This window comes from Micromys minutus, assembly GCF_963924665.1.
Source record: "Micromys minutus genome assembly, chromosome: 10".
NCBI lineage: Eukaryota > Metazoa > Chordata > Mammalia > Rodentia > Muridae > Micromys > Micromys minutus.
The window spans coordinates 43945277-43972572 of record NC_137979.1 but is presented as its reverse complement, the minus strand read 5'-3'; the positions used below and the strand labels follow the sequence as shown (position 1 = coordinate 43972572).

Below are 27296 nucleotides of genomic sequence, written 5' to 3'. Positions count from 1 at the left end.
AGGGACACAGAGGGGGTCTATACAGTAGAGGCATAGGGAAGGGTATTCTCAAAATGTTAATACTTTGCTTTGGGGAGCTGGTGTTAGTACCGATTTGTCTAACTTTGCTTTTCTTCACTGCCTAGATTTTCTGTACAGAGGATGTTTTCAGTCCTGAGGCCAGCTAGCAGGATGGCTCAGCAGTTAAAGGCACTTGTTGTCCAAGCCTGATGACCCGAACCCACATAAGGATGGAAGGAGAGGACTGACTCCACATAGCTGTCCTCTGAACTCTGAACATGTCTGTAGCATGGCACAGACACCCACACAGACATGCAGTTTATTTTATTTATATGAGTACACTGTAGCTGTCTTCAGACTCACCAGAAGAGGGTATTTATTGGATCCCATTACAGATGGTTGTGAGCCACCATGTGGTTGCTGGGAATTGAACTCAGGACCTCTGGAAGGGCAGTCAGTGCTCTTAACCAGTGAGCCATCTCTCCAGCCCCAATAAGTATCTTTTAAATGTTGCTTAACTTCTTATTTACTTATTTTTGAGCTAGGATCCCATGTAACCCATCTTGTAGTGAAAGATGACTTTAAACTTCGGATCCTCTACCAACCCTCTCAAGTGCTGGGATCACAGCAGGCACTGCCACTATGCCTCATCTATACAAAGCTGGGGATGGAACCAGAGGCTTGGTGTATGCTAGGCAAGCACTCTATCAACAATTACATCCCAGACCCCAAGGATGCTTTTCATTTCAAAAGAAAACTCCCAATGGATTCATTTTCAGTTGGGAAGTAAGGGATACTTCTCAAAATGCACGACTTACCTTAGTTATCTGAACAGAACAGCAGAGGGAGGACTGTCTGTCTCCATCAGAGCAGGCGTTGGGCTCCCTGTCAGCCAGCTTGGACTACTTACCTGTAAGCCACTTTGTTTCTTCTATAATAGAATGGAAACAGGCACACAGACACCCGCTGGTGTGAGGTACACAGCCCCCACCCCCAAAACGAATATTTATTTCCCCAGCCTACCCCATCAGGCCTAAGGGACTTTCAGGCAAAGGAAGTGACATACCTAGGTCCTACACACAGTCAGCCCTGGGACTCTGAACATTGACAGCCAAGCGCTACTTCCCGTGTCTTTAGCTGGCTGCTGTACCACGTGAACGAGCTTTTGTGGGAGCAATTCAGCCAGCCCAGCCTACGGTGGGCTGCTTTAGGTGCAAACTTTTTGGGAGCCTGTTATCCAGCAGCTTCCAAGTCTGGTCCTGGGCTAAATGGACAAGCACCATCCTCCGGCTCCGGGGTGGGTGGGCGGGTAGTTCGTGTGTGTGTGTGTGTGTGTGTGTGTGTGTGTGTGTAGAGGGTCAAGAGACAGCAAGCAAACACTTAGTGCAGTCACAAAGCCTGGACAGACGGGAGGCAGCAACAAATAACTGTTGAATACGTATAATCTAAGTACCTCTGAGTCTGCCAGAGGTGTGAGAATGCTCTCAGATGGTCCCATCTGGGGAAAGGGCCTTCGCTGTGCCTTCCAGGACGGGTGGGATTTCCTGGGGAGAGAAACTTGCAGAGGTTGACTCTCTCCCAGATTCGGGTCCACAAGAGACTTACTGATCCCCACTTGGGGATGGGGGTGGGGGCTTCAGTCTTCACCAAAAGCGAATTCGAGCTGTTTTAGCCACGAGGGGGCGGGGCGAGGCGGGGCGGGGCCGAGGTGGCGGGGTGAGGGGACCCAAGGAGCTTCATAAAGCCACAGCAAAGGCCGCCGCGCCGCTAGTGACAGCGGCCGGCTGCAGAAAGCCCAGGAGCAGCCGCGCGCCTATCTAACGCGGGCTCAAGAGTCAGGCGTCCCAACCCCGACTCGGGTGGAGTTCCACTGGTCCCCGGCCCCGCCCCCATCGCCCCAGCCCCAAGGACCCTCGGGTCTCTTCGACGGCTGCGGGAAGGCGCCCAGCCCGCCTCGGATGGGCATCGTGGAGCCGGGCTGCGGAGACATGCTGACCGGCACCGAGCCGATGCCGAGTGACGAGGGCCGGGGGCCCGGAGCGGACCACCAGCATCGCTTCTTCTATCCCGAGCCGGGCGCACAGGACCCGACCGATCGCCGCGCAGGTAGCAGCCTGGGGTCGTCCTACTCTGGGGGCGCCCTGGTACCTGCCGCGCCGGGTCGCTTCCTAGGAGCCTACGCCTACCCGCCCCGGGCCCAGGCGGCTGGCTTCCCCGGGCCTGGCGAGTCCTTCCCGCCTCCCGCGGGTGCGGAGGGCTACCCGCCCGTGGATGGCTACGCTGCCCCGGACCCGCGCGCCGGGCTCTACCCAGGGCCGCGCGAGGACTACGCACTGCCCGCGGGGTTGGAGGTGTCCGGGAAGCTGAGAGTCGCGCTCAGCAACCACCTGTTGTGGTCCAAGTTTAACCAGCACCAGACAGAGATGATCATCACTAAGCAAGGACGGTGAGTGTGGTCCGCGCCGAGCGCTGCGAGCTCGCAGGGCGGAGCCGGCGGGAGTCTGACCTCCGTAGCCCGCCGGAACAAGACTTTACTCTTTTTTTTTTTTTTTTTTTCTTTCCGAAATCAAAATTCGGAGCTGCAGGTTGCCGAGTCTTCGTAGTTTTAGGAGACCGGGGAGGACACTAAAAGCTCCAGAGAGCCGCGGGTGCTGAGGGTACCACACTAACCGTTAGCGGGACAGAGATGATGCTGTGGGCGCAATTAGAAGTTACTTTGGTGCGGTGGAGAGGATGACTCTCGCTTCACCAAGAGTTAGCCAGGATGGCTGGGAAGGGTTTGGGGGTGGGGGTGGGGGGAACGGGCAAACTTGCTCCTTGCCTCAATCTGAGATCACAGTGGGTAGCCAGGAGCGTGTGTTAGGGACCTGCTGGCCTCCTCTCAGTCCTTGTGTATGGGAAATTGAAGTGTTGGGGGCAGAATATTTTTGAGATCTCAGTGTGCCTGGTCCTTTGCTACTTGCTGTGCTTAGGGTAGCTTTGGTGTATGGGGGAAGGAGGAGCAGACTGGGATTTGGTGACAGGGAGAAGCGGTCGCCAAGTTTCTTTTCCGGTCTTTCTTTGAGATCATATGTCCAGAGAGAGAGAGAGAGAGAGAGAGAGAGAGAGAGAGAGAGAGAGAGAGGTGTGTGTGTGTGTCTCTGTGTGTGTCTGTGTGGGTTGTGCGGTGGAAAGCAGCAAAAACTTATAGAGGCACAAATACCCAGGGCCTGAACGTGCCAAGTTCAAGACCAGTCACAGCTGGTGTCCAGTCTTGTACTGTGCCCTTTGAGGCTAGTCCCTAAAAATATGTCCACTTCCTCACCCAGATATTCACCAGTCCAGCCTGGGAGAAGATGGAGGGGGGCTCCCCTAAGGCTGTTGCATTAGTAGTATGGTTTGTGGCTCAGCCCTGCTGCTTCCGGATGGAGTCTCTTTGCTAGAGAGAGAAAGAAACTTTCAGTTTGATAGGGGTCTTTTAGTATGCAACACCCTGAGTGGACCCTGTGTATCTTATGGGTAGAAGCATCTACCTTTTTCAATGGGGGCCAGCCAGGACTTTGCCATTAGTGAGTTTGGATGTGGGTGTCAGAATGGAGACTCAAGAGGTAACGGAGAGATTTCAAGGGTTTCTGGGAGGGAATCACAAAAACTCTTGCTGGGTCCCAGGAGGATTTCTAGAGTATATTCCCTCCAGATGACATGGGACGGGGCTGTTAGCTGCTAACTGCCACTGGTTTCAAGCTGCTGAGTGGTTCTTTATCACGGGGATGAGCTGACAAGCCATTTGATTGGTTTTGCCTCACCCTCCATCCCTGGAGACTTCTGAGCATTTTCCTCTGCTCTCCCAACCCTTCTCTGAGTGTCTCTGGCGCTGGCCAGGTTTCTGGTCCTAGAGTATGTCTGAACTGGAAGGATCTAGAAGTTCCTGTCTCTCACTGCATAGAGAGAGAACCAGACCCAGAGACAGCAAGGGACTCTTCTGAGGTTCCACAGCTGGCACCAGGCCTCAGATGGCAGCTGTCTGCTCCTCTTTCTCCAGTCTCCACAGCCACCTACAACCGTCTGAGAGCCCTCATGATGCACCCATGTGCTTTCGCTTCCATTATTTCATGGCGAGCCCCTGCCTGGCCTTCTCCTCATTTTGTACCCACGAACACTGAGTTGCTGGGATAACTAGTGTCCTATGCTCTGTCCTGAGGCGGACAAGGTGGGGCCTCTAACCATGGTGCTTTCTAGTGTGTTAGCAACAGGAGGCCCTCTCATCCTGAGGCCTAGCCAGTCTTCTCGATGCCTTGTCAGACCTCAGCTTCTCCAGTCAGAGAGAACATCAGCCACAACCTCAGTGATGGCTGAGCTGGGCTGGGGCCTGCCTGTCTGTAGCTGCTAGGGGAAGCATTTGGAGAGACACAATAACTGTATCACCGGCCTGACTCTGTGGCCTTCTTTCCTGTGTGTGCCTACCGGATATTTTTCCCGTGACTACTTTTGTTCTCTCTACTATATCCAAAGTATACTTTGGATACTACTTTGATCCAGGCCTTTTCATTTCTCTCTTTTTGCTTGAGTGCTGCAATTGGAACCTGGGGGGCCTAATGTATGGTAGACATGTTTGTTTGTTTGTTTGTTTGTTTGTTTTAAAGCCAGCTGTGGTAATGCATGCCTGTGACACCCATAATTGGAAACTAGCCTGTGCTACATAGTAAGTCCTCCCCCTTTCTTTCTCTTTGCTATGTAGCAAAGGCTTCCTTTGAGCTCCAGGTCCTCCTACCTCTGCCTCCCCAGTGCCAGGGTTATAAGTATCTTAGCGCACACAGACACTCTGCTACTGAGGCACATCCTTAACTAACTTTTTATTTCAACAAACCACACTATATAAAAATAAAAGGCCAGGCATGATGGCACATCCAATCCCAGCACACAAGAGGTAGTGGCAGGCAGAACTCTGTGAGTTCAAGGCCAGCTTGGTCTAAAAGGTGAGTTCCAGGACAGCCTGAGCTACACAGAGAAATTCTGTCTTGGAAACATCAATCAAACAAACAAACCAAAAAACCAAAAATAAAAAAATATAAAAGTAGAAAACATATCAGATTTGACTTCAAAACTGTTCAGTATTGGTCTGGTCTTTTTTTTTTTTTTTTTTTTTTTTTTTTTTTTTTTTTTTTTTTTTTTAATGTATGTGAGTACACTGTAGTTGTCTTCAGACACACCAGAAGAGGGCATCAGATCTCATTGCAGATGGTTGTGAGCCACCATGTGGTTGCTGGGAATTGAACTCAGGACCTCTGGAAGAGCAGTCAGTGCTCTTAACCACTGAGCCACCAGCCTTAGTCTGGCCTTTTTGTTGTGAGCTATGTTGTTTGGTGTTTGTTTCCTTTTTGAGTCAGGGTCTCATCACTCTGGCTCACTGGCTGGAACTCACTGTGTAGACGGGGCTGACCTCGAGTCTATGGATACCTGTTTGTTCCTGGCTTCTGAGTGTTGCTATTAAAGGCATTTGCCATGTGTGGGCATTTTGAGATAGTCTCTTGTCATGCAATCAAAACTGGCCCGCAGTTGGTGATCTTCCTGTTTTGAATCTTTATGTTTCTCTGAAAATTAATTTTGGTTGTTTGGTTTGGCCGAGACAAGATCTTTATTCTTGTATCCCAGGCTAGCCTGCGATTCTCAACCCAACTGCGTCACCCTCTGGACTTCTGGGATTACAAGCTTGCACTGTAACCATGCTTGGCTTGAAAATGGAATTTAAAAAAATAGTAGGCTGGTAAAAGTGGCTCAGTAGGTAAAGGCACTTGCTGCTACACTTGACAACCTGGGTTTGATTGCCCTGCGGGTTTGATTGTCAGGGCCCAAATGGTTGAAGGAGAGAACCCACTCCCATAGATTGTTCTCTGAATTCCAAACACACACTGTGACATGTGTGTATGGCCCATCACCTCCACCATCTAGGGAAAAAAGGTAAAAGTAAGAAAACAATAACAACAACGAAACAAACGAAAGGCCAACCAGGGATGGAGAGATGGCTCAGTCAGTGACATGCTTGCTTGCTTACATGAGGACTTGTGACATTCAGGAGGCAGAGGCAGGTGGGTGGACCTCTGTAAGTTTGAGGCCAGGTCTACAAAGTGAGTTCCAGGACAGCAAGGGCTACACAGAGAAACACTTCAAAAAACAAACAAAACAGAAACAAAAATCAAGAGGAAAAGAAAATTAGCCAATTAGCCAGTCCGTGGTGGTGTTTGTCATCCCTGGACAGCCACCCTAGAACAATCAGAGATGTTTATAACGATGAACGACTCTTTTGTTATAGATAGATAGATAGATAGATAGATAGATAGATAGATAGATGATAGATAGGTAGGTAGATAGGTAGATAGATAGGCAGATAGGCAGGCAGATAGGCAGACAGGCAGACAGGCAGACAGGCAGGCAGGCAGGTAGTGCCAGAGAAATGATATCTCAGGTTGTCCTCTGTCTTCTTTATCGACACGGACATACATGCATTCGTGCATGCGTACATGCAACACAGACATACACACATACACATGAATAAGTAAACAATTTTAAAAATACGATTAGCAAACCTGAAAAAGAAATTCCCAAATGTCTTCTGAGTGTTTCATAAGAGTGTTCTATCATCCTCTGTGTGTGTGTGTGTGTGTGTGTGTGTGTGTGTGTGTGTGTGTGGTGTATCTGTGTTGCATGTGTGTCTCTCTGGTTTGGAGGCAATCCTCACATTTTGGATTCTAAGGCCACACTGCATGATGTAGGGTCCCTGTTGGATGGGACAGTGACTCCCCATCATTTCCTTTGATGCCTCTCTTCAGGTCAGATCCCAGGGGTCCCATCCTGGAAAGAAGACAGGCCACCGCCACTGTCTTCATTCCTACCAAGCCCTGCAGCCTCTGCATCTTCTCAGTTTGAACTCTCGAGATCTTGGAGGTCCTGGGCTGTTTCCTTTGCTGTAGAGTTTTGGGCTCAGAGCAGAGTTCTCTCAGTCCTTTGGCAGGCTGGCCTGTTCCTCTGTGGGTTTCAGTGACCTGCAAGTCACCACAACATCACCCACGGCCTTCTTTCTTTTTGAAAAATTCTTCCATCCCAGACCTAGCCACAGCCCCTCAGCCGTGGGTCCTGGGCTGACTCAGTCTGTCCCTGGTCCCTCCTCTCCCACCCACCCTGGGCTCACCCACTAGTGTGGATCCCTGGTAGTGAGGCTTTTGGTTCTGAGTGGAGAGCAGGGTGATGTCTGAGGAGGGTGTTTCAAGTGGGGCTCAGAGAGGGAAACTGAGAATAAAAAGAGTTAGAGGTGAGTCAGAGAGGGTGGCTCAGGAGTAAGGGTGTGTCCTGCTAATCCTGACAAACTGAGTTCAGATCCTTCCACAAGCCCCTGGGGAGTAGTAGGTTACCCCAACACACAGACATACACACCTACAAAATAAAAATAATAAAATGTAGTATTTGTCCCCCCCTTTGGTCTTTCCACCCCCTTGAAGGGGACAGGGATTTTGAAACAAGATTTCTCTGAATAGCCCTGGCTGTCCTGGAACTCTGTAGACCAGGGTGGTCTTAAACTCCGACATCTGCCTGCCTCTGCCTCTTGAGTGCTGGGACTAAAGGCGTGTGCCACCACCTTTCTATTAGATATAATACCTTAAAAACAAACAAATGAGCAAACAGGAGTCTCCTTTGTGCAACCAGGAGCGCTGTATGCAGGCCGAGGCAGTGTTTCCGTGCACAGAACCATGGGACCAAAGACTTTCTCAGTAGGAAGGAGAGGCCGGTCCCTGTGGGCGTGTGGGTGGGTACTAATTGCTGGTAATCCCTACTTTTCTGGCTGTGATTGGTTGATTATTATAATTAAGATAACTTTGGGGAGAGTTGTTAAGTAGCTCAGTTTGCAGATGCATTTGGTTATGTGGCGTGCCAGTGGCGAAGGCCGTTCCCGCTTCATGGGAGGTAGTGCCACGGCGCCTCGGTGTCTTTTCTGTATCTTCCCAACTATCACAAATTTTAATTGATTTTCTTTACTTATTATTTTAGATTTTAAGTATGTTTTTATGAGTATATGTGTGTGGGTGTGTTATGTATATACTATGCATATAGAGGAGTCTATAGAGGTTGGAGGTCAGAGCTCCTGGAACTGGAATTCTATAGGTGGTTAGGAGACTATATAGGAATCAAGCACAGGTCCTCTGTAAGAGCAGGAGGCATTTTTAACCACTGAACCATCTCTTTAGCCTTTTTGGGGGGGGAGTAAGACAGAGGCTCACTGTGGGCTATCCTGGAGCTCCTTGTGATTTTGAATGTCCAGCACACGTTTTGCCTCAGGCTAGGTGCAAGGATTATAAGGTAAGCCACTATATCCCATTAACCTTTCGGACTTTTTTTAAAAAATTGGATATTCTCTATATTTACATTTGAAATGTTATCCCCCCACTCCCATCCTCCCTCCCTCTCCCCTTGCTTCCATGAAGGTGCTCCCTCTCCAACCACCCTCTCCACCTCAGTTGCCTTGGTATTAACACGCCTTCACTGGACCAAAGGCCTCTTCCCCCATTGATGCCAGACAATGCCTTTCAGACTTTTTACTTAGATTTATTTTATTTGTAGATCAAATAATTTGTTTTATAATTATAAAATTGAATGTTTAATAATTAACCATCTAATGCATGAATGTTTTGCTCAAATGTATGTCTGTCTGTGCACCACATGCATGACCTCAGAGGTCAGAAGATGATGTTGAATCAGCGTTACAGAGAGTTGTGAGCCACTGTGTAGGCTCTGGGTATTGGACCCAAAAAAAATCATTTATTTTATGTACATTGGTGTTTTGCCTACATGTATGTCTGTGTGAGTGTTGCATGCCTTGGAACAGTAGTTACAGACAGTTGTGAGCTGCCATGCAGGTGCTAGAATTGAACCCGGGATCCTTTTAGAAGAGCAGCCAGTGCTCTTAACCGGTGTGCCATCTCTCCAGCTCCCGAAACAAATGCATTTAGTCGCTGAGCCACCTCTCCACCGTGGAGTTTTTTGTTGGTGGTGGTGATGGTGCTATATTGAACTCAAAGTCTCACAGATGCTAGTGATCAATCTTTTTTAAAAAAATTATTTTATTGAATACTCTGTATTTACATTTCAAATGTTATTCCCTCCCCCGCAATCAATCTTTTTTAAAATATTTTATTTATTTTTATGTACATCGATGTTTTACCAGCATGTGTGTCTGTATCAAGGTGTCAGATCCCCTGAAACAGGAGCTACAGACAGTTGTGAGTTGCCATATGGGTGCTGAGAATAGAACTTGGATCCTCTGGAAGAGCAGCCAATGCTCTTAACCCAGAGTCACCTCTCCAGACCCCAAGCACGCACTCTTATACTAGGTTACCATCCTAGTGTAACTTTTCAGATCTTTACAAAACATTTGTTTCAAGAGAACTCTTCCTCCTCATCTTGAGTCTGGACCCATGGATTAGAATCTCAAAATCACTTGAAAATGGCTACCCAGAAAAGCCTAGTTCTTCTTCACCTGCTCTGAAGAAGACACAGCCAGCTTCAAGTTGATTGATGTCTCAAACTAGTCATTGATTTGTTTTTGGAGACAAGGTCTCACTGTGTAGCCTTGTCTGGCCTGGAACGCACATACACGTACAGGTATGCACATCTGTGTGAAGGCCATTGTTAACCTAGCAAGTCAATTCTCAGGAACCCCCCCCCCCAACAGAATCTCTAGATGCCCTGGATGTCCTGGAACTTCAGGCTGACCTCAAACTCACAGTGATCTGCCTCTGCCTCCCAAATTCTGGGATTAAAGGCATGCACTAGCATGCTTGGCTTATGTGTTATTATTTTTTGAGACGGGGTCTCTCATTAGCTAAGAGTCTACCAAGTAGGCTAGGCTGTTTGGCAAACCACGAGAATCTAAATGTCTCTAGTTCTGAGATTGTCTGTGCCGCCACATCAGGCTGCCTCTTCCTCTTCCTCCTCTTCAGTGTGGGTATTGGGTATTCAAGTCTTCATGATTGCGCAACATCTCACCATCTTTAAAAGTGAAACTAAGACCCTCTTTCCTTCACCTTTCACTCACAATCTTCCTGTATCGCTTGCCACCCATTATCGGGACAAAAGGTAGGACAGACAGACAGAATCCATAGCATGGGGGTGTTCATCAATCCATCCATAAGCGTCAGTATCTTCAGGTGTAAAGTTTCAAGACATTTATATCTCCAGGGACTGGCTTGATGAACTGGCTTGTGCATAAGCAGAGGATGGATAAACATGGCGAGAGGCTGGGGATATGGCTTAGTTGCAGGGCCCTCACCTAGCATACCCGAGGCCCTGGGTTCTATACTTAGCACCACCCAGAAAGGTAATGCTATTCTGTTCCTTTAGAATACAAAATATGAATGAGACCTGGTCACTAGATAAGAAACTATGTTTTTTTGTTTTGTCTTTAGTGTGTTTGAATGTTATGTCTTCATGCAAGCATGCACGTGCACCACGTGAGTACCAGTGCCTGCTGAGACCAACACAGCATGTGGGAATCCCTGGAACTGGTCTTACAGGTAGTCGTAGGCCATCACGTAGGTGCGGAGGATCAAACTCAGGTTGACCGGAGAGGCAGAGCCATCTCTTCAGCCACAAAGAGCCTCCCTGTTCCGGAGCTCTCAGTCTCTTAGAACTCCGTATGTAGGCCAGGCTGGCCTCAGACTCACAGAGCTCCACTTGTCTTTTCCTGTTGAGTGCTGGGATTAAAGACAAGTTCCAAGCCAGGCACAGCAGGTGGATCTCTGTGGTCTGGGGCCAGCCTGGTCTGCATAACAAGTTCCAGGACAGCCAGGGCTACACGGAGAACCCTTGTCTTGAAAAACACACAGGGCTAGAGAGATGTCTCATGATCAAGAGTACTAGCTGGCTGCTCTTCCAAGGGGTCTGGGGTTCAATCCCAGCAACCACATGGTGGCTCATGACCACCTATAAATGGATCTGATGCCCTCTTCTGGCACACAGGTGTACATGCAGCAGAGCAATCATACATGAAATTAAATAAAATAAAAACAAGTCTTAAAATGTTTTTTTTTTTTTTTTTTTTAAAGCAGCAAGTAGTGGTTAAGAACACTGACTGCTCTTCCTGAGTTCAATTCCCAGCAACCACATGGTGGCTCACAACCATCTGTAATGGGATCTGATGCCCTCTTCTGGTGTGTCTGAAGACGGCGATGATTTTTTATACACAATAAATAATTTTTTTTTAAAAAAAAAGCAACAAGTGATAATGATGATGACGATGACATGTACACCACACCCAGCTCCCTAATTCTTAAGTTTATTTTTATCAACGTGTATGCGTGCTTTTGTGCTTTTATGTGCACAGCATGCGTGCAGGTTCCTGTGTGGGGCAGGGCCTGTTGAATCCCCTGGAACTGGAGTTACAAACAACTCGTGAGCTGCCTGGTGTGGTTCTGGGAACCAAACCCCGATCCCCCAGAAGAGTAATAAGTGCTCCAGCTTCAGAAGCTATGATCCAAGTGGCTGACAATGAGCTGGCAAGAGAAACGGGCTGAAAATATTCTCCCCACCTTGGGTTTTCAATACTTAGTTCTTGGGCTAGGGATGTAGCTTAGTTGGTAGCATAAGTCTTGGGTGGATCCCTAACAGTACCAGGCATTGATACTGGAGAAGGCTGAGGCTGGTTGTGGTGGTGAAGGCTGAGGCTGGTTGTGGACAGAAGAGATGAGGATGGCAGCACTTGGTAACAGGATGGCTGTGACTTGGTGGTAGTGATGGTGAGCATGAAGGTAGTGACTGTGTTGGCAGGTGTGAGTCAGTGGCTGTAACTATGATAGAGAAGGTGGGTGTGGTGGCCGGAGTGATGGTGGCTATGATGGAGACATAGCCGGAGTGAGGGTGGGCGTAGTGGCTTTGATGGAGGTATTGTCTGGAGTTGATGATGGTGGAGGTGATGAAGATGGTGGCGGTGGTGTCTGGAGAGATGGTGGAGGTGGTGTCTGGGGAGACAGTGGCTGTAATCACGGAGTGGCAACGGTGATGATTGTGGAAGCGACAGTACCGACCCTGGAGGTTGTACTGGTGAAGACAGTGTCATCGTGATGGTGGAGATAGCGGTAGAGTGATGGTGGTTGTGATACAGAGGTGGTGGTTGAAATGATCATGATAATGGGGGCGGAGATGGTGGAAGTGGTGGGGAGGCCATTGCAGGAGAGAGCTCCCTTTTCTGATGCTTTGACTTTAGAATGAAGGCTGACCATGCAGGACCTGACCCACCGACTTCTGCTTTTCCTGGGACCCAAGACTAAGTGCAAGAATTAGAGCCTTCAGGACTCCTGGGGTGTCCAATGAGTCTCTGAAGGCCCAGGCTTGGGACGGCTCATACTATCGGTGTTGTGTCTGGAGTGGGGGACAGGGAGAGCCTGTCAGTGAATGCCACGGGGCAGGAGTGTGTTGCAGAGCTGGAGAGTTACGGTGGAGATATGGAGCTCAGACACACCCACCTTCTGGGGCTCTCTTTAAAGGGTTGCCTGGTGCCTTTGGCCCACGCAGGAAGCATACTAATGTTAGAGACAGTGGTTTCCAGATAAATATCTAGTAACTAATCTTTTGAGAGGAAAGCGTTGTCAAAAGTCTACAGGCTGGGATGTGGCTCAGTGGTAGAGAGCTTGCCTGTCATACATTGAGCCTTAGGTTTAATCAACAGCTCCACAAAGGGGTAGGCACGGATTTATTGTGTCTGCTGATGCCCTGTAGCTGATCCTGAGTTGACAACATGACAAGGTTGAACACAGAGTTGGGGAGCAATACACAGTAGCCCTTTTCCATTCTTCAACTACCTCATGCAATAGACACAAATAACCTCAGACTCAGGCCACAGTACAACATGGTAAAACACAGAAAAGAGACTCCCGAGTCCTGTGTACCTTGGCTTTTAGTAGAACGTATTTAATTGTTAAGTGTGGACAATTTAATTCTGTTTTCTTTCTTTTTTTTTAAAGATTTATTTATTTTATATATATGAGTACACTGTAGCTATCTTCAGACACACCAGAAGTGGTCATCAGATCTCATTGCAGATGGTTTTGAGCCACCATGTGGTTGCTGGGAATTGAACTCAGGACCTCTAGAAGAGCAGTCAGTGCTCTTAATTGCTGAGCCATTTTTTCAGCCCTATTTTGTTTTTCAAGACAGGGTTTTTCTGTGTTGCTCTGGCTGTCCTGAGACCTGCTTTTATAGACCAGGCTGGCCTCAAACACAGAAATTCTCCCCGCCTCTGCTATCAGTGTCTTACCACAGTGGCTAGTACAATTCAGCTTTTTAAAAAAGATGTATTAGTGTGTGTGTGTGTGTGTGTGTGTGTGTGTTCATGCATGTGTGGATGGCAGTGCAGGCCAGGGGCATTGGATCAGCTCGAAGCTGGAGTTACATCCTATTGTAAGACACCTGATGTGGGTGCTGAGAACTGAACTCAGTCCCCCTGGAAGAGCTCTTAACGCTGAACCATCTCTTCAGCCCTACAAATTAATGTTCTGTCACATCTATATTTAATAACCGGCAAGCTAACTGCCTTCTGGCACACTTGGCAGTTGGCTCTTGAGGACCGGTGGAGGCTGGCTGCAGCCCGACGCGTGTACACTGGTGACTGCCACTGAGCTCTGGCTGATGGACCCAGGAACTTCTCTGTTCCCCACAGGCGAATGTTCCCATTCCTGTCCTTCACTGTGGCGGGGCTGGAGCCCACAAGCCATTACAGGATGTTTGTGGATGTGGTCTTGGTGGACCAGCACCACTGGAGGTACCAGAGTGGCAAATGGGTGCAGTGTGGGAAGGCAGAAGGCAGTATGCCAGGTACGGCACACTTTGGGAGTGGTGGGCATGCTTTTTCTCCAGACTGGGCGCCCCCTGGTGGATTACTCAAGCCCTTGCCCCTGATGTGAAAGACTGAGTCCTATAACCTATACACCCATCTCACCCTTTCTGGCTTGTTACCTCTTCTCTAATGTCATTCAACTGAGGGCGGGGGGTGGGGGGGACTCACTGCTTACTTCTCTGCCTCATCTGCCCCTGCTCAGCCTGCCTGTCCCCTCCCCTGCATCTTTCTCATGGTCCTCCCAGAACAGAAAAAATCCAACATCTCCAGAGTCTGTTTGGTACTTAACAATAAGGTTAACTGTCCGCAGGGAACCGCTTGTATGTCCACCCAGACTCCCCCAACACCGGAGCCCACTGGATGCGCCAGGAAGTTTCATTTGGGAAATTAAAGCTCACCAACAACAAAGGGGCTTCCAACAATGTGACCCAGGTAAGACTGTCAGCCCCACCTGCCTCTGCTTCTGAGATCCACCCCCCCAACCCCCGACACTTCCTAAGACCTACTTTGTACTGGAGCCTCCTCTCCTCTTCTCTCCTCTCCTCTCCTGTCCTGTCCTCTCCTTTTCCCCTCTCTTCCCTACATAGCCAAGGATAACCTTGAACTTCTGGCCCTTCTGCCCTAAGTGCTGAGATCACAGGAATGTGCCACCATGCCTGCCCATGTGGCTCTAGATATCACACCAGACTAGACAAACAAGCTACTAACAGAGCAGTTGGGCTGCTCTATGCCCCAGCTCCTTTTCTTTTTGCCTTGAGAAGACAAGGACCTGAGTTTCACCCCTAGAGCCTAAGTTAAAAAAGAAAAGAAAAACTGGCTGTAATGGAATGAACCAGTCATTTAAACACTGGTGGGGATGGGGAAGACAGGGGGACCCCTTGGGCTCACTGGCCGGCCAGCCTACTTGGTGAATTCCAAGTAGGGATGCTTAGGAGAAGTTTCATGGTGGTAGGGTGGGTGAAGCCACAAGATATACTCAGGCATCCTTTCTAGTCCCACTGTAGGGAGAGTAGATACTGGTAGGTGAATGCATCCAGAGGTAGGGAGGACCTTCTGGCTCCTTCTGTGACCCTGTCACCACCTGGCTCTCTCTCCAGATGATCGTCCTGCAGTCCCTCCACAAATACCAGCCCCGGCTACACATCGTGGAGGTGAATGATGGAGAGCCAGAGGCTGCCTGCAGTGCGTCAAACACTCACATCTTTACTTTCCAAGAGACCCAGTTCATCGCAGTGACTGCCTACCAGAACGCAGAGGTGAGGGCTGGGGTGCTGGAAGCCTAGGGACGGTGTCTGCAGGAGGGTGGACAGACTTCTTGCAGGGAGGGATGGAATCCCTGAGTCACAGACCCAGGGAACTCTATTTCCCCTCTCTAGATCACTCAGCTGAAAATTGACAACAACCCCTTTGCCAAAGGATTCCGGGAGAACTTTGAATCGTAAGTGTTCTGGATTCATATCCCCTTTGGTCTTTCTGAGACAGGACTGTAGTTCAGCGTTCAACATGTCCTGTCTCTGCTTTGGGGGTCTGGGGGCCACGCAGAGAAACAGGGGAGGGAAGAGCCACTTGTGGCTTGGTGTCTCATTCACTGTTTTTATTTTATTTTAGCATGTATGCATCTGTTGATACGAGTGTCCCCTCGCCACCAGGACCCAACTGTCAACTGCTTGGGGGAGACCCCTACTCTCCTCTTCTATCCAACCAGTATCCCGTTCCCAGCCGTTTCTACCCCGATCTTCCAGGCCAGCCCAAAGATATGGTCTCACAGCCTTACTGGCTGGGGACACCTCGGGAACACAGTTATGAAGCGGAGTTCCGAGCAGTAAGCATGAAGCCCGCATTCCTACCCTCTGCCCCTGGGCCTGCTGTACCTTACTACCGGGGCCAAGATGTCCTGGCACCTGGAGCTGGCTGGCCCGTGGCCCCTCAGTACCCTCCTAAGATGAGCCCAGCTGGCTGGTTCCGTCCCATGCGAACTCTGCCCATGGACCCCGGCCTAGGATCCTCAGATGAACAGGGCTCCCCCTCGCTGTGGACTGAGGTCACCTCCCTCCAGCCAGAGCCCAGCGACTCAGGACTAGGCGAAGGAGACACTAAGAGGAGGAGGATATCCCCTTATCCTTCCAGTGGTGACAGCTCCTCTCCCGCTGGGGCCCCTTCTCCTTTTGATAAGGAAACTGAAGGCCAGTTTTATAACTATTTTCCCAACTGAGAAAATGTCGCTACACTGGAAGGTGCCGACTAACCTAGGAAAGAGACATGGAGCAGGGAGCCCTGAGCTCTCGACACCCCTTCCCTGTATAGAGATTGGTTGGGGAAGAAGAAGGGCAAGAAGGATTCTGGGGTTCGCTTGTTTCCTGGTTCACAAGGGAATATGACAGGAGTGTCCCCTGCCCCTTCCTCTGCCTGAACTACAGTCATGTACCTGGTGCTGCTTCTGACCTTGGCTCCATGGAGAATGGAGAATGGCCTCCAGAAAGTTTTGGACCCAGAGGGACTTCATGGCTTCCGGCAAGGTGGAGGGGTCAGGGAGGGGGGTCCGGGACTGAGATCAGCTCTCTTCCCCTGCCCAGTAACTTTCAAATGTTGGTCTAACACCTGTGTTAATCTCTGGCCTGAAAGCAAAGATACGCACATTTTTATAACAGCCAGCCATACAGACGGGGAGAAGACAGGTCACACAGGTGGGTGGGGTCACCTGCAAGGAGGCAGGAGAGTAGCTGCAGAGGGAGGGTTTGAGGGGTGCTCATCTCACCAGGCGAGGTCACTTTGAACCAGTGTGTATAAGCACGCTTGTTTTTTATTTCTCGGGGAGGGGAGGCTATTTATTGTAGAGAGAGTGGTGTCTGGATGTATTTCTTCTGTTTCGCATCACTTTCTGAAAATAAACACGGAAGTGGTAAGCGTGTCCTGCTTCCATGGCCGGTGGGTGGGAGGAGTGTGCAGATTACGGTTTGCTGATCTAGCAAAGTTGTTCTGTGGGCTCTTGATTTGGGGGATAACTCTTAGGAACCTAAAGTGACCCCACTTAGGAGTTTGTTTTGTCCTCAGCACTCCAGCTGATGGTTCGTGCCAGCCGTGTGACTCAAGGTTTATTGTGACCAAAGAGCCCCTCAGCCCATGTTGCCTGCTCAGAACCCTGGCCTTGGAGGGAGGCAGTGTGGGAGCAAAGTTAGGACCAGGCTGGGTGGGGTAGAGCTCAGGAAGCCTGGACTCTTGATTTATCCTTACATCTCAACACTCCCCAAACCCCGCACAGCTTCCACAATGGTCATACCTTCTCTCCCCTTCCCAGAGACCACGGTGCCACCCAGCCACTCAATCTTGGCAGTGCAAGTAAAAAAAAAAAAAAAGTGGGAACCATTAATATTTGGCCCAGCATTTGCCATGGACAAGATGCCACAACTGGAGATTCACATTGGAGTCTTAAACACTGGGTGATCCTTAACAACTCACATTTAATAACAAGGTCTAATAGTCCCCTTATGAGCGCTTGGGTGAATAGGGCTTTCCATGGGGTGATCAGGAAGGGTGAGCCTACAGAGAATCGGGCAAATGGAGTACTGAAGTTGACCCTCAGTAGTTCATAAAGCCTGGGTGTGTTGAACATGGTGACACCTTTAATCCCAGAGGCAATAACTCTGTGAGTTCAAGGCCAGCCTGGTCCAAATGGTGAGTTTGAGGACAGCTAGGGCTATGCAGTAGGTGTGTGTGTGTGTGTGTGTGTGTAATAAAACCCTGTCATAAACAAACAAACAAACAAGACCCTCAGGCCACACTCCCATGCAATCTGTCCCTTAAGACAAAGCACTCAGAGATGCCAGCCAGTGGTGACTGTTAAGAGTCCTTAGATCTCTGAGGGAAAAGCCAGCCCAGCTCCACCCTCCCTCCCCTGGCTCTCTCTCTAGGACAGAGTTGATGAAAAATACTGGACGTCTTACAGTTGTTCCAGTTTATAGTCCTACCTAGTGTCTGCTCTGTGCCCCTTGACAGCTAGGCCAGGCTAGACCATGTAGTATGAAGCTTGCCTACTGGAAACCTCTAAGTGACAGACAGACACTGCCTTGCTCACCTAGATCTGAAGGAATCTTTTCCCTTTGGAGGCTTCATTATGGCTCTCTGTGGCTGTGATGCTGTGACTGACAGTCTGTGAGCTCAAGGGTCTGAGTGTCCCCTCATGCCCCATCATGCCAGACATGACAAGTATCTTGCCTAACGGGGCCAGTCTCACCTCACAGGGCCCCATGTGATGAAGCTTCTGTGAAGGGTGGCCTCATGCCAGCTCCTTTCTGTGAATCTGGCTCTCTGGAGAGATGGCTCAGTGGTGAAGAACACTGACTGCTCTTCCAGAGGTCCTGAGTTCAATTTCCAGCAACCACATGGTGGCTCACAACCATCTGTAATGGGATCTGATGCCCTCTTCTGGTGTGTCTGAAGACAGCTACAGTGCACTCACATATATTAAATAAATCAACCTACAAATCTGTCTGTTCTCTTTAAAGTTGAAATAGAACACGTGTAGCTTTTCCTCATGGCACCCAGTGGTGCCATCCAGTGGCGTGAGGTTGGTAGTTCGACATGGTCCACAATGGGAGTATTTACACCATGGGAATCAATCCGTGCTGCAGTCCCTCCAAAAGAGCTCGTTTCCTAATGCAAAATTGGGAACTGGCATCCCCTGCAATACTAGGGCACAGAAAGACCCCTCCTGAGATGATCCATTCTCCACAGGAAACCCCTCAGCAGCTGACAGCTTTCTGGGAGGAGGGCAGGAGAAGGAAAAACTGAAGCCTACTTTTCACCCCCAGTTTCTGTGTGTGCATGGTGTGTGTACATTCACTTGTGTGTATGATTCACTTGTATGATTGCACATGTGTGTGTGTGATTGTGTGTGTGATTGCTGTGTGTGTGTGTGTGTGTGTGTGTGTATGGTGTGATTGTGTGTGTGTGATTGCCTGTGTGTGTGTGTGTGATTGCTTGTGTGAGTGTGCTACGGCATTTGCATGGAGCTCAGGGGACATCCTTGGGTATCAGTCCTCCCCTCCCACCTTGTTTGAGACTCTATTGTCGTTCTACAGTGTGTGTGCATTGCTGACTTGTGAGCTTTGGGGGATTGTTCTGTCTCCACCTCTTGTCTCCTGGGAGCACCGGGATTACAGGTGTTTGAACTACCTGTCAAGCTTACGTGAGTTCTGAGGACATGAAGAAAGGTGTGTCACCTTGTGTGACAAGGGCTCTTACTCACTGAGCCGTCTCTAGCCCCTCCACCCCAAATGTGACTTCCTTCTTTCCATTTTGCTGAACCCTTCTTACGGCCTTTGTGTTCCCCAGTCCTGGGTTTGTCTTCTAGGTGGGGATGCTGTGAGATGGCTCCAGGTGCTTAGTGTGAGGGGCAGACATGAGCATCTTGACATGTCTGAATTCAGATTTCCGATCGTCCACTAGTTTTCTGCAGGGGCGTCAACCCTTCCTTCTACTGCTGCTGCCCCTTGGGGGATGAGTCAGTTCCCTCATTGCGAGGCCTTTTAGAAGGCATGTTAATCCTCCGCTCCATTTGGCGTATCGTGTTATTCCCAAGTCATTTTCAGTCACATAGAAAGTTAGAGGTCAACACAAGCTCCATAAGACCATGTCGCAAAATAACCTGTGAAATCATAGTCCTTCTTTTAAAAAAATTCTGTCCCCGTTCTTTCCCTAAGTAGGTCAAGTTTATGTAATGGGAAGGGGTCTGCTCTCGTGCCCCACCGCGCAGCCTATCAGAGCTTTCTGGAAGGGGCTTGTTACCTGAAGGAGTTGGGATTGAGAGTAGCTATTGAATTCGGGTGGCAGTCTAATGCAGGCTGTGCGAACTGTGTTGTAATGGGTCAAGCAGATGAACGTGTGGGACGGGGTGGGGCCCTTAGTGTTCTGTTGCTGTGAGGATACGAGCCATGACCAAAAGAACATGGAGGCGGGGACGAGGTGGGAGAGAAGCTTATGTTTGTATTTGGCTTACACATTCTGATCTTGTTCCATTATTGAGGAAAACTAAGGCAGGAACTCGAGCAGGGGGCCATGGAAGAATGCTGCTTACTGGCTTACTCCCATGGCTTGCTCCGTTGTTTGTTTGTTTTGCTTTTTTTGGGACAAGATTTCTCTGTGTAGACTGAACTCATACTGTAGACCAGGCTGGCCTCGAACTCACAGAGATCGGCCCGTCTCTGCCTCCCAAGTGCTGGGATTAAAGGTGTGCACCACCGATGCCTGGCTTTTTGTTTTGTTTGTTTTTTTAATGTGTACAGGTGTTCTGCCTATTTGTGTATACCTGTGCACAGAGAGTATGGTGTGCCCTTGGAGACCAGAGGGGGCCAGGTCCTCTCAAATTGGACTTACAGACGGCTATGAGCCGGCATGTCGGTGCTGAGAACCAAGGCTGGGTGGTCTCAAAGAGCTGCCAGTGCTCTTAACTAATGAGCCATCTCTTCAGCCTCTTGGTTTGTCTTCCCTTTCCCTCCTTCCTCCCTCCCTCTATCCCTCCCTCCCTTCTTTCTTTTTCCCTAGCACAGAATTGTGTTCCCAGGAATGGTGCCACTCATAGTGGACTGGGCTCTCCCACAACCATCAGATTTGCCTACAGGTCAGTCTGATGGAGGCAGTCCTACAGGTCAGTCTGATGGAGGCAGTCCCTCAGTTGAGATAACCCATTTGGGAACAAATGGCATGTCAAGTAGACAAAAATAAAATAAAAAACACTCTACCCGAGCTGGAGAGATGGCTCAATGGTTAAGAGCACTGACTGCTCTTCCGGAGGTCCTGAGTTCAAATCCCAGCAACCACATGGTGGCTCACAACCATCTGTAATGAGATCTTCTAGTGTGTCTGAAGACAGTTACAGTGTACTTATATATAATACATCTTAAAACAAAACAAAACACTCTACTAGGCATTTACAATCTCATTTCTCTGGAAGCTGAGTCAGGAGAGTATCCGTGAATTCAAGGCAAGCCCAAGGTACTGAGATAAGCGTGAGCCCCATCTCAATGCACAGACACAGAAAGGCAATGTTAGCAGTAATTGGCAGCCAGAGCAAGAGTACAGGGAGCTCCCTGGTCCTAGCTCGTCTAAGGTCCTCCTGAAGCTCCCTGTGTCCTGCAGCCGCTGCCACGCTCTGGGGGCAGTGTCCCTTTGATTTGGAGTCTTCAGCACATGTCGATGAAGACACCCTCCCCCAGTCATGTTATGTACATCACATCTTTGTGAGTAAGAGGATGAAGATGTGATGTACTCACTTCCTTTTACGGGAGGATGTTACCCAGCTCTTCCTACAGTGGTATCAGCTACGCAGGCTGGGGGTGGGATGGAGTCAGAGACCACATCTCATCTCTGTGGACATCATTTTCTGATCCATCAAAAAAGAAAAAAAAATGGCATTATCATTCCTAGATCATGCTGAAGGTTTCGTTCTTTTCCCTTCGAGACTGGCTCTTATGCAGCCCAGGCTGCCCTTGAACTCACACCCTCCCGTTTCTGCCTGCAGAGTGCACCGGTGCATCTGCATGCTTGGCTTTCCTGCAGAGTTAAGGAGACGGTTCTGTGTGAACCGCAGAGATCATGAGGTTTGCCACTGTCACTCCTAACCACGGAGTTAAAGTCGGAAAGAAGGCTTCGTGATGCTGTTCTTCTAGAGGATGCAGGCTCGATTCCCATCACCCATGTGGCATCTCACAACCAACTGTAACTCCAATCCCAGGGTATCCGATGCCCTCTTGTGGTCTCTGCATGCACAGTTTGCATACAGTGCACAGATATACTTGCAGACAAAACACCCACACAAATAAAAACAATACAATCTACTTTTTATTATAAATCGTTGCGGGCTGCTGTGAGTTCAAGTCTGACCTGATCTTCACATGGAATTCTGGGCAGGCCAGGGCTGCCGTGAATTCCTATCTCAAGAAACAAACATTAAAGAGTAGGTTCTTATCTATGGCTCCTAGAAAATGACGTGCGATTCATTCTGATTGATCTGCTAGTCACGAGCATTCAATTTGGCTGTGGAGATGGAGGCTGACTGATGGGCACGGTCTGGGAGCGAAAATGATCCCAGATTAGTTTAATTTTCCTGGGTGACAACAAGATGATGAAGACAGACAGCTGCGTGAAGGAAATTCACATAAGAGAGCGCTCTCTGGGGCTGGAGAGGTGGCTCAGTGGTTAGAGCACTGGCTGCTCTTCCTGAGGTCCTGAGTTCAATTCCCAGTAACCACATGGTGGCTCACAACCATCTGTAATGGGATCTGATGCCTGAAGACAACTACTGTGTGTGTGTGTGTGTGTGTGTGTGTGTGTGTGTAATAAATCTTTAAAAGGAGTGCTCTCTGTCTCTGGCTTTCTGTGTCTCTGACTCTCTCTCCCTCGTCCCCTTCCCCTCCCTCACTTTCTGTCTCTGTCTATCTCTCCCTCTCCCTCCCTCCTCTCTTTCCTGTGCTGAGTATTGATTCCAGGCTTTAAGATGCTAAGCAGGGTCTTTGGTCTTTCTGTGCTGTCATGTCTGTCCTGAGCGGCTCTGCTGCTGAGGGGCCTGAGCGGCTCTGCCTGGCGGCTCATGGTGCTGAGGACTCGGTCACTCGATCAGGGTCCTGCAAATCACCACTGACTCACTTCCTGCTTTCCTGTTGTCTTCTGCCTGTGGGCTGGGTCCTGTCACATCTGGGAAGCGACAAGAAGCAGGAATGAAGGCAGCTGTCTTCCCCTCACCCTTTGACTGACTCTTGCCAGCCCACCTTGATCATGTTTCCTGCATTCCTGGCTGGCCTTCCCTGGCCAGTCACCTCTTCTGCAGTCATGACTTCTCGATGTCTCCATGGTGACAACTAGGACCACATATTTGGTTCTGCTTAGTCAGGTCCCCTTTGCGACAATAAAGTCTATTTAAACCTTGCTTCAGAAATAAAAAATAAATAAATAAATAAATAAAAGATGCTAAGCAGATGTTTTCCACTGAGCAACAACAGACCCCAAGCTGTGGAACCCACACAGACGTTCTTATGCAGGGAAGCAGGAGACCTTTACCTTAAAGGCTAGCTGACTAGAAGAGCCTCCAGACCTGTTGATAAGACAAAGGCCACCACAACCAGGTTTAGGGTCAAGTTTCATGCTGGTGACAACTTTGTGGCATTAGTTCCTTGCATATGGTATCCCCGGGAATTTGAATGGCAAGTGGGATTTATTTCAATCTGTGTCATCAGAAAAAATATCAAGCTTGGGCCTCAGATTACTCAGCTTTGAGACTGTTCCAACTCGGATGCCAGCAGGAAATGGGACTCAGTGCAGGACTTTAAACTTCTTCAACATCTGGCCATAGAGGACAAGCTGAGATGAATTCAGATTGCAGCCCAACTCAGAAGCAACCAGATGATTTGTGAAACAGATGACCACATTCCCAGGCCCGGGCCCTGTCTTTCTGGTCCATTTTCCAGATTCTGGACCCCATTGGCTGCCTTTCCAGAGGACCTGGGCTCCATTGCCAGAACCCACACAACTATCTGCAACTCCATTTCTAGGAGATCTGATGCCCTCTTCTGGCTTCATCAAGCACTGCACACTTGTGACGCCCAGCCATACACGAAAGCAAAACATCCATACACATAAAATTAAAAACAAAGGAAAAAATGAATGTTAAGAAAAACATGTTGGGGCCAAGCATGATAGCACACACCTTTAATTCACGCACTCAGGAAGCAGATACAGTCAGATCTTCAAGTTTTAGGCTAGCCTGGTCTACAGAGTAAGTTCCAGGATAGCCAGGGATACACAGAATCACACAACATACATACATATGTGTGTGAGTGTGTGTGTGTGTGAGAGAACATATATGCATATATACATACACAATCTGGGTATTTGTGTGTGCATGTGTGTGTGTGTGTGTGTGTGTGTGTGTGTGTGTGTGTGTGTGGTGTGGACTGGTGAACGGGTTCGTTCATTAAATACTTGTCATGGAGCACAAGGACCTCCCTTGACCCCCACCAGAAGTCACAAGAAAAGCTGAGCATGGTGCAGTTCCCTTAAACTGTCAGCACTGGGGGAGTGGGGACAGGCCGGTCCCTGAGGATAGCTGACAGGCCAACTTAATCAGGCAGAGACCCCCTCCCCCAGGCCAGTGGGAGTAACAAAGTGGACAGCGCTTGGGGATCAGCAAAACCAGAGGTTGTCCTTATGCCCCCACAGACATGCACACACATGCATCTGTTCACAAACAACAGGCACGTGTGAACACACACACAGGACATGGTTTGCAGGCATTTGCCACCTCAGGAAACGGTCGTGTTGAAATAGGACAGTCACTGCAGTGTTGGTGGGAGATGGAGCCTTCAAGCAGCAACTAAGAGGGATGAATGTCCTTCTCCCGGGAAGAGCGGGTCCTCGGGAAACATGCCCCGTCCTTCTTGCTCCCTGTTTTATATTTACTCTCACACAGCCCCACTTTCTGTCATGTTACGGTGCCCTAGCCAGATGGCGTATGCCCATGAATACCCAGCTTCCAGAACTGTAATTTAGATAAACTTCTCTCTGCAAGCTACCCAGTCATAAATATTGGCATAACAGAAAATGCAAGCTAAACATCTCTTTACACGAAACCAAATCACAGAAGGAAAGGGGGTGAAATCCTGTTTCCAGGCTCTGCCCCACCATGTTCACCTCTATCTCCCCAAGACTCATCTCCAGTTAGAAATGGGCAGGATGGGGTGGCGCACACCCTTTCTCCCAGCGTTCAGGAGGCCAAAGCAGCAGAGTGTCTGTGAGGCCCAGGTTAGCTTGGTCTGTAGAGAAGGCTTCTAGTGCCCCAGAGCTGCCCAGTGAGACCCTATCTCAAAAACCAAAACGTATGGAGGGAGGTGGGCTGGAGAGACGACTCAGCAGTAATGTGAGCACTGCTCTTGAAGAGGACCTGAGTTCGGTTCCCAGCACCCAAGTTAGATAGAATTCATCCATATTGAATTGAACTCTGCCTCCGGGGGAATCTGTGGGCTCTGCAGGCCCCTGCACGTACTTATGTAGTGCACAAACATGCAATTTAAAATAATAATAAAATTAGGGGCCAGAGAGACAGCTCGGTGATTAAGAGCATTTGCAGCTTTTGTAGAAGACCCAGGTTCAGTTCCCAGCACCCACTGGTGTTTCAGTCATTGGTAGCTCCAGTCTAACAGGATGTAGGCTCCTCTTTTGGCCTTCTTGAGAAGTAAGCATGCATACAGTATGCTTATTTAAGTGAAGACACAACTCGATGTTCTCACAGTCCACAAAGACAGTCCCAGAGTTCTAGGATACCTGGAAGTGGTGGCACATGCCTTTAATCCCAGTACGTGGGAGGCAAAGGCAAGTAGATCTCTGTGAGTTCAAGCCTGATCTACAGACTGAGTTCCAGAACAGTCAGTGCTACCCGTAGGAAAACCAGTGAGAAAAAAGCTGGTGACAGCATGAGGCAGCACAGGTCATCGTCCACCTGAACTGTTCTCTCTCAGCCTCCTTCCGAATCCGCCTCGCCTGAGCTCCTGCTGCTTCTTAGGTCCTTAACTTCCATTCCTGGTGTGCATTTAAATCCACCACCATGGCCCATACCTTTTCCTGAACTTTAAGATCTGACACAGTCTAGTCACCTTCTAGGTGTCTCAACCTGAAGGGCTCACAGCCACCTCCCCAACCCTCGCTTGTCCCCTGCCAAGTTGGACTCTCTAGTTCCTCAGCCCCTGCCATGGGCCTCTATTGGACAACTTTCCCAAACCAGAGCCCGTGGCTTCTAAGTGTGATCGCCTCTCTCTGAACTTTCTTCCTCTTTTCTCTCCTTGGCCAATTCCCCTCATGTTCAATAGTTCAGTGGATGAACAACAGTTGAAGTCTAGACTGTTGCTATGTATTGTAATGCTAAGTTCTGTACCCAGAGGTCTAGTTGCCTACAAGAGAATTCTTACGGTTACCAGCGATTATCAACAGGGAAGTAGACAGAATCTGCCCAACTTTAATGTTTTAAGGCTTATTATAAATATAAAGTACTTATTTGGGAACTAAAAGATCAAAGGTGGGGTAGAAACCCCCAAATATCACATTTATCATAACAAACAATCTGGGCAAAACACACTCAGATTCCTTTCAGGATCCTTCTAACTTAGGTGACTTTCCCCTTGCTTTCCAATATATTCATCCAGGGCCTGTTTCCCATGCTCACTACGACCTTGTCTGGGATGGACAGCATTTGAGGGCAGAGACTGGGCTCCTGACACAGCATTTGTCATATAGACACGGCGGGTCCCATTGCTAACTGGCCAGCTCATTGCTGGGTTTTTCTACAGCCATGTCCCCTTCTCCTTCCACAAGGGGTTTTTGTTTGTTTGCTTGTTTGTTTGTTTTTATTTTTTCATGACGAGCTCTTGCTCTTCACCCATTTAGCCTCCAGCACACAATATTCCCGCCCCAGCCCTCCCAGTGCTGAGATTGCAGGCCTGCATCTCCATGTGGTCTCAAAGAGCTGTGAGTTGTGGGCTGCCTCCTGCTTCTGCTTCCTCTACAAAACTGGACATATGACCCCCTGAGTTAATTACAGCCTCTCTCTCTCTCTCTCTCTCTCTCTCTCTCTCTCTCTCTCTCTCTCTCTCTCTCTCTCTCGTCCCCAGCCACAGTGCTCTCGCAGACCATCAGTAGGACTCTCTCATTCTCCTCCAGCTATGTGAACAAACACATTCCATTTCTGCTTGAGTGCCACTGGGTCCCGGTCACCAACAGCTACAAGGGCCCTGGTGGAAAGGGACTCCAGAAAGACTTAATGAAGATATTAAGAAAGTAGATGGCCTATCTCCCATGCCTCCTGATGGCCCTGTTCCCTCAGAGTGTGGGGAGGCATTTCTGCCTGCTTAGAAGTGACTCTGCCTGTCTTTACTTAACACACTCAGGGTTAATGCAGGGTTAATGCAGGTCTGAACTCTGCATTCCCAAGGATATGACCCCAGCCGCTCAGCAAATCTGCCTGCTCCAGGCAGCTACAGTGCACTATCTCCCAATCCCTTACGTTCAGCCTGCAGGTCTTTGCATACGCCTTACTTTCCTGGTGCTTCTCTCCGAGGGCTCATCTCAACCCACTCTGACTGATCCCATCTCCTATAAATTCCCGCCCACCCCAGAGGCACTCAGCTTTCTCTCTTGCCGTTATTACAGTCACGCTGAATCATAGCCAAGTTGACTCATCCTCCTTCCTCTACTGACAGGGTCCCGTGAGGCCAGGCTCGGCTCCGGCTCTGTAGCCACCTTTGCTTCGGGGCTGCCACACACCCAGAGCACTCTGTCAGCAAGCACGTGATGAGAGGGACCTCTCCGGAAGAGGTTTCATTTCCTCCTCCTCCTGGCCCCTCATGCGCCCAGGTTTCAGGTTTCAGAAGAGAGGCTAACCTCCTGATAGGACACTCTT

General features: G+C 49.2%; 1 protein-coding gene across 1 annotated transcript; it reads left to right on the top strand.

Annotated features, from left to right (window-relative positions):
• Window positions 1-1791: 1791 nt before the first annotated feature.
• On the top strand, window positions 1792-16070 carry TBX21 (T-box transcription factor 21; the record flags this gene model as incomplete). The annotated part of the gene is made up of 6 exons (XM_080923858.1): window positions 1792-2446; window positions 13682-13836; window positions 14169-14290; window positions 14956-15114; window positions 15235-15296; window positions 15467-16070. Exons 1-6 carry the CDS (start codon window positions 1959-1961, stop codon window positions 16068-16070), a joined length of 1590 nt encoding a protein of 529 aa, XP_080779984.1. The 5' UTR covers window positions 1792-1958.
• Between the last annotated feature and the right edge of the window lie 11226 nt (window positions 16071-27296).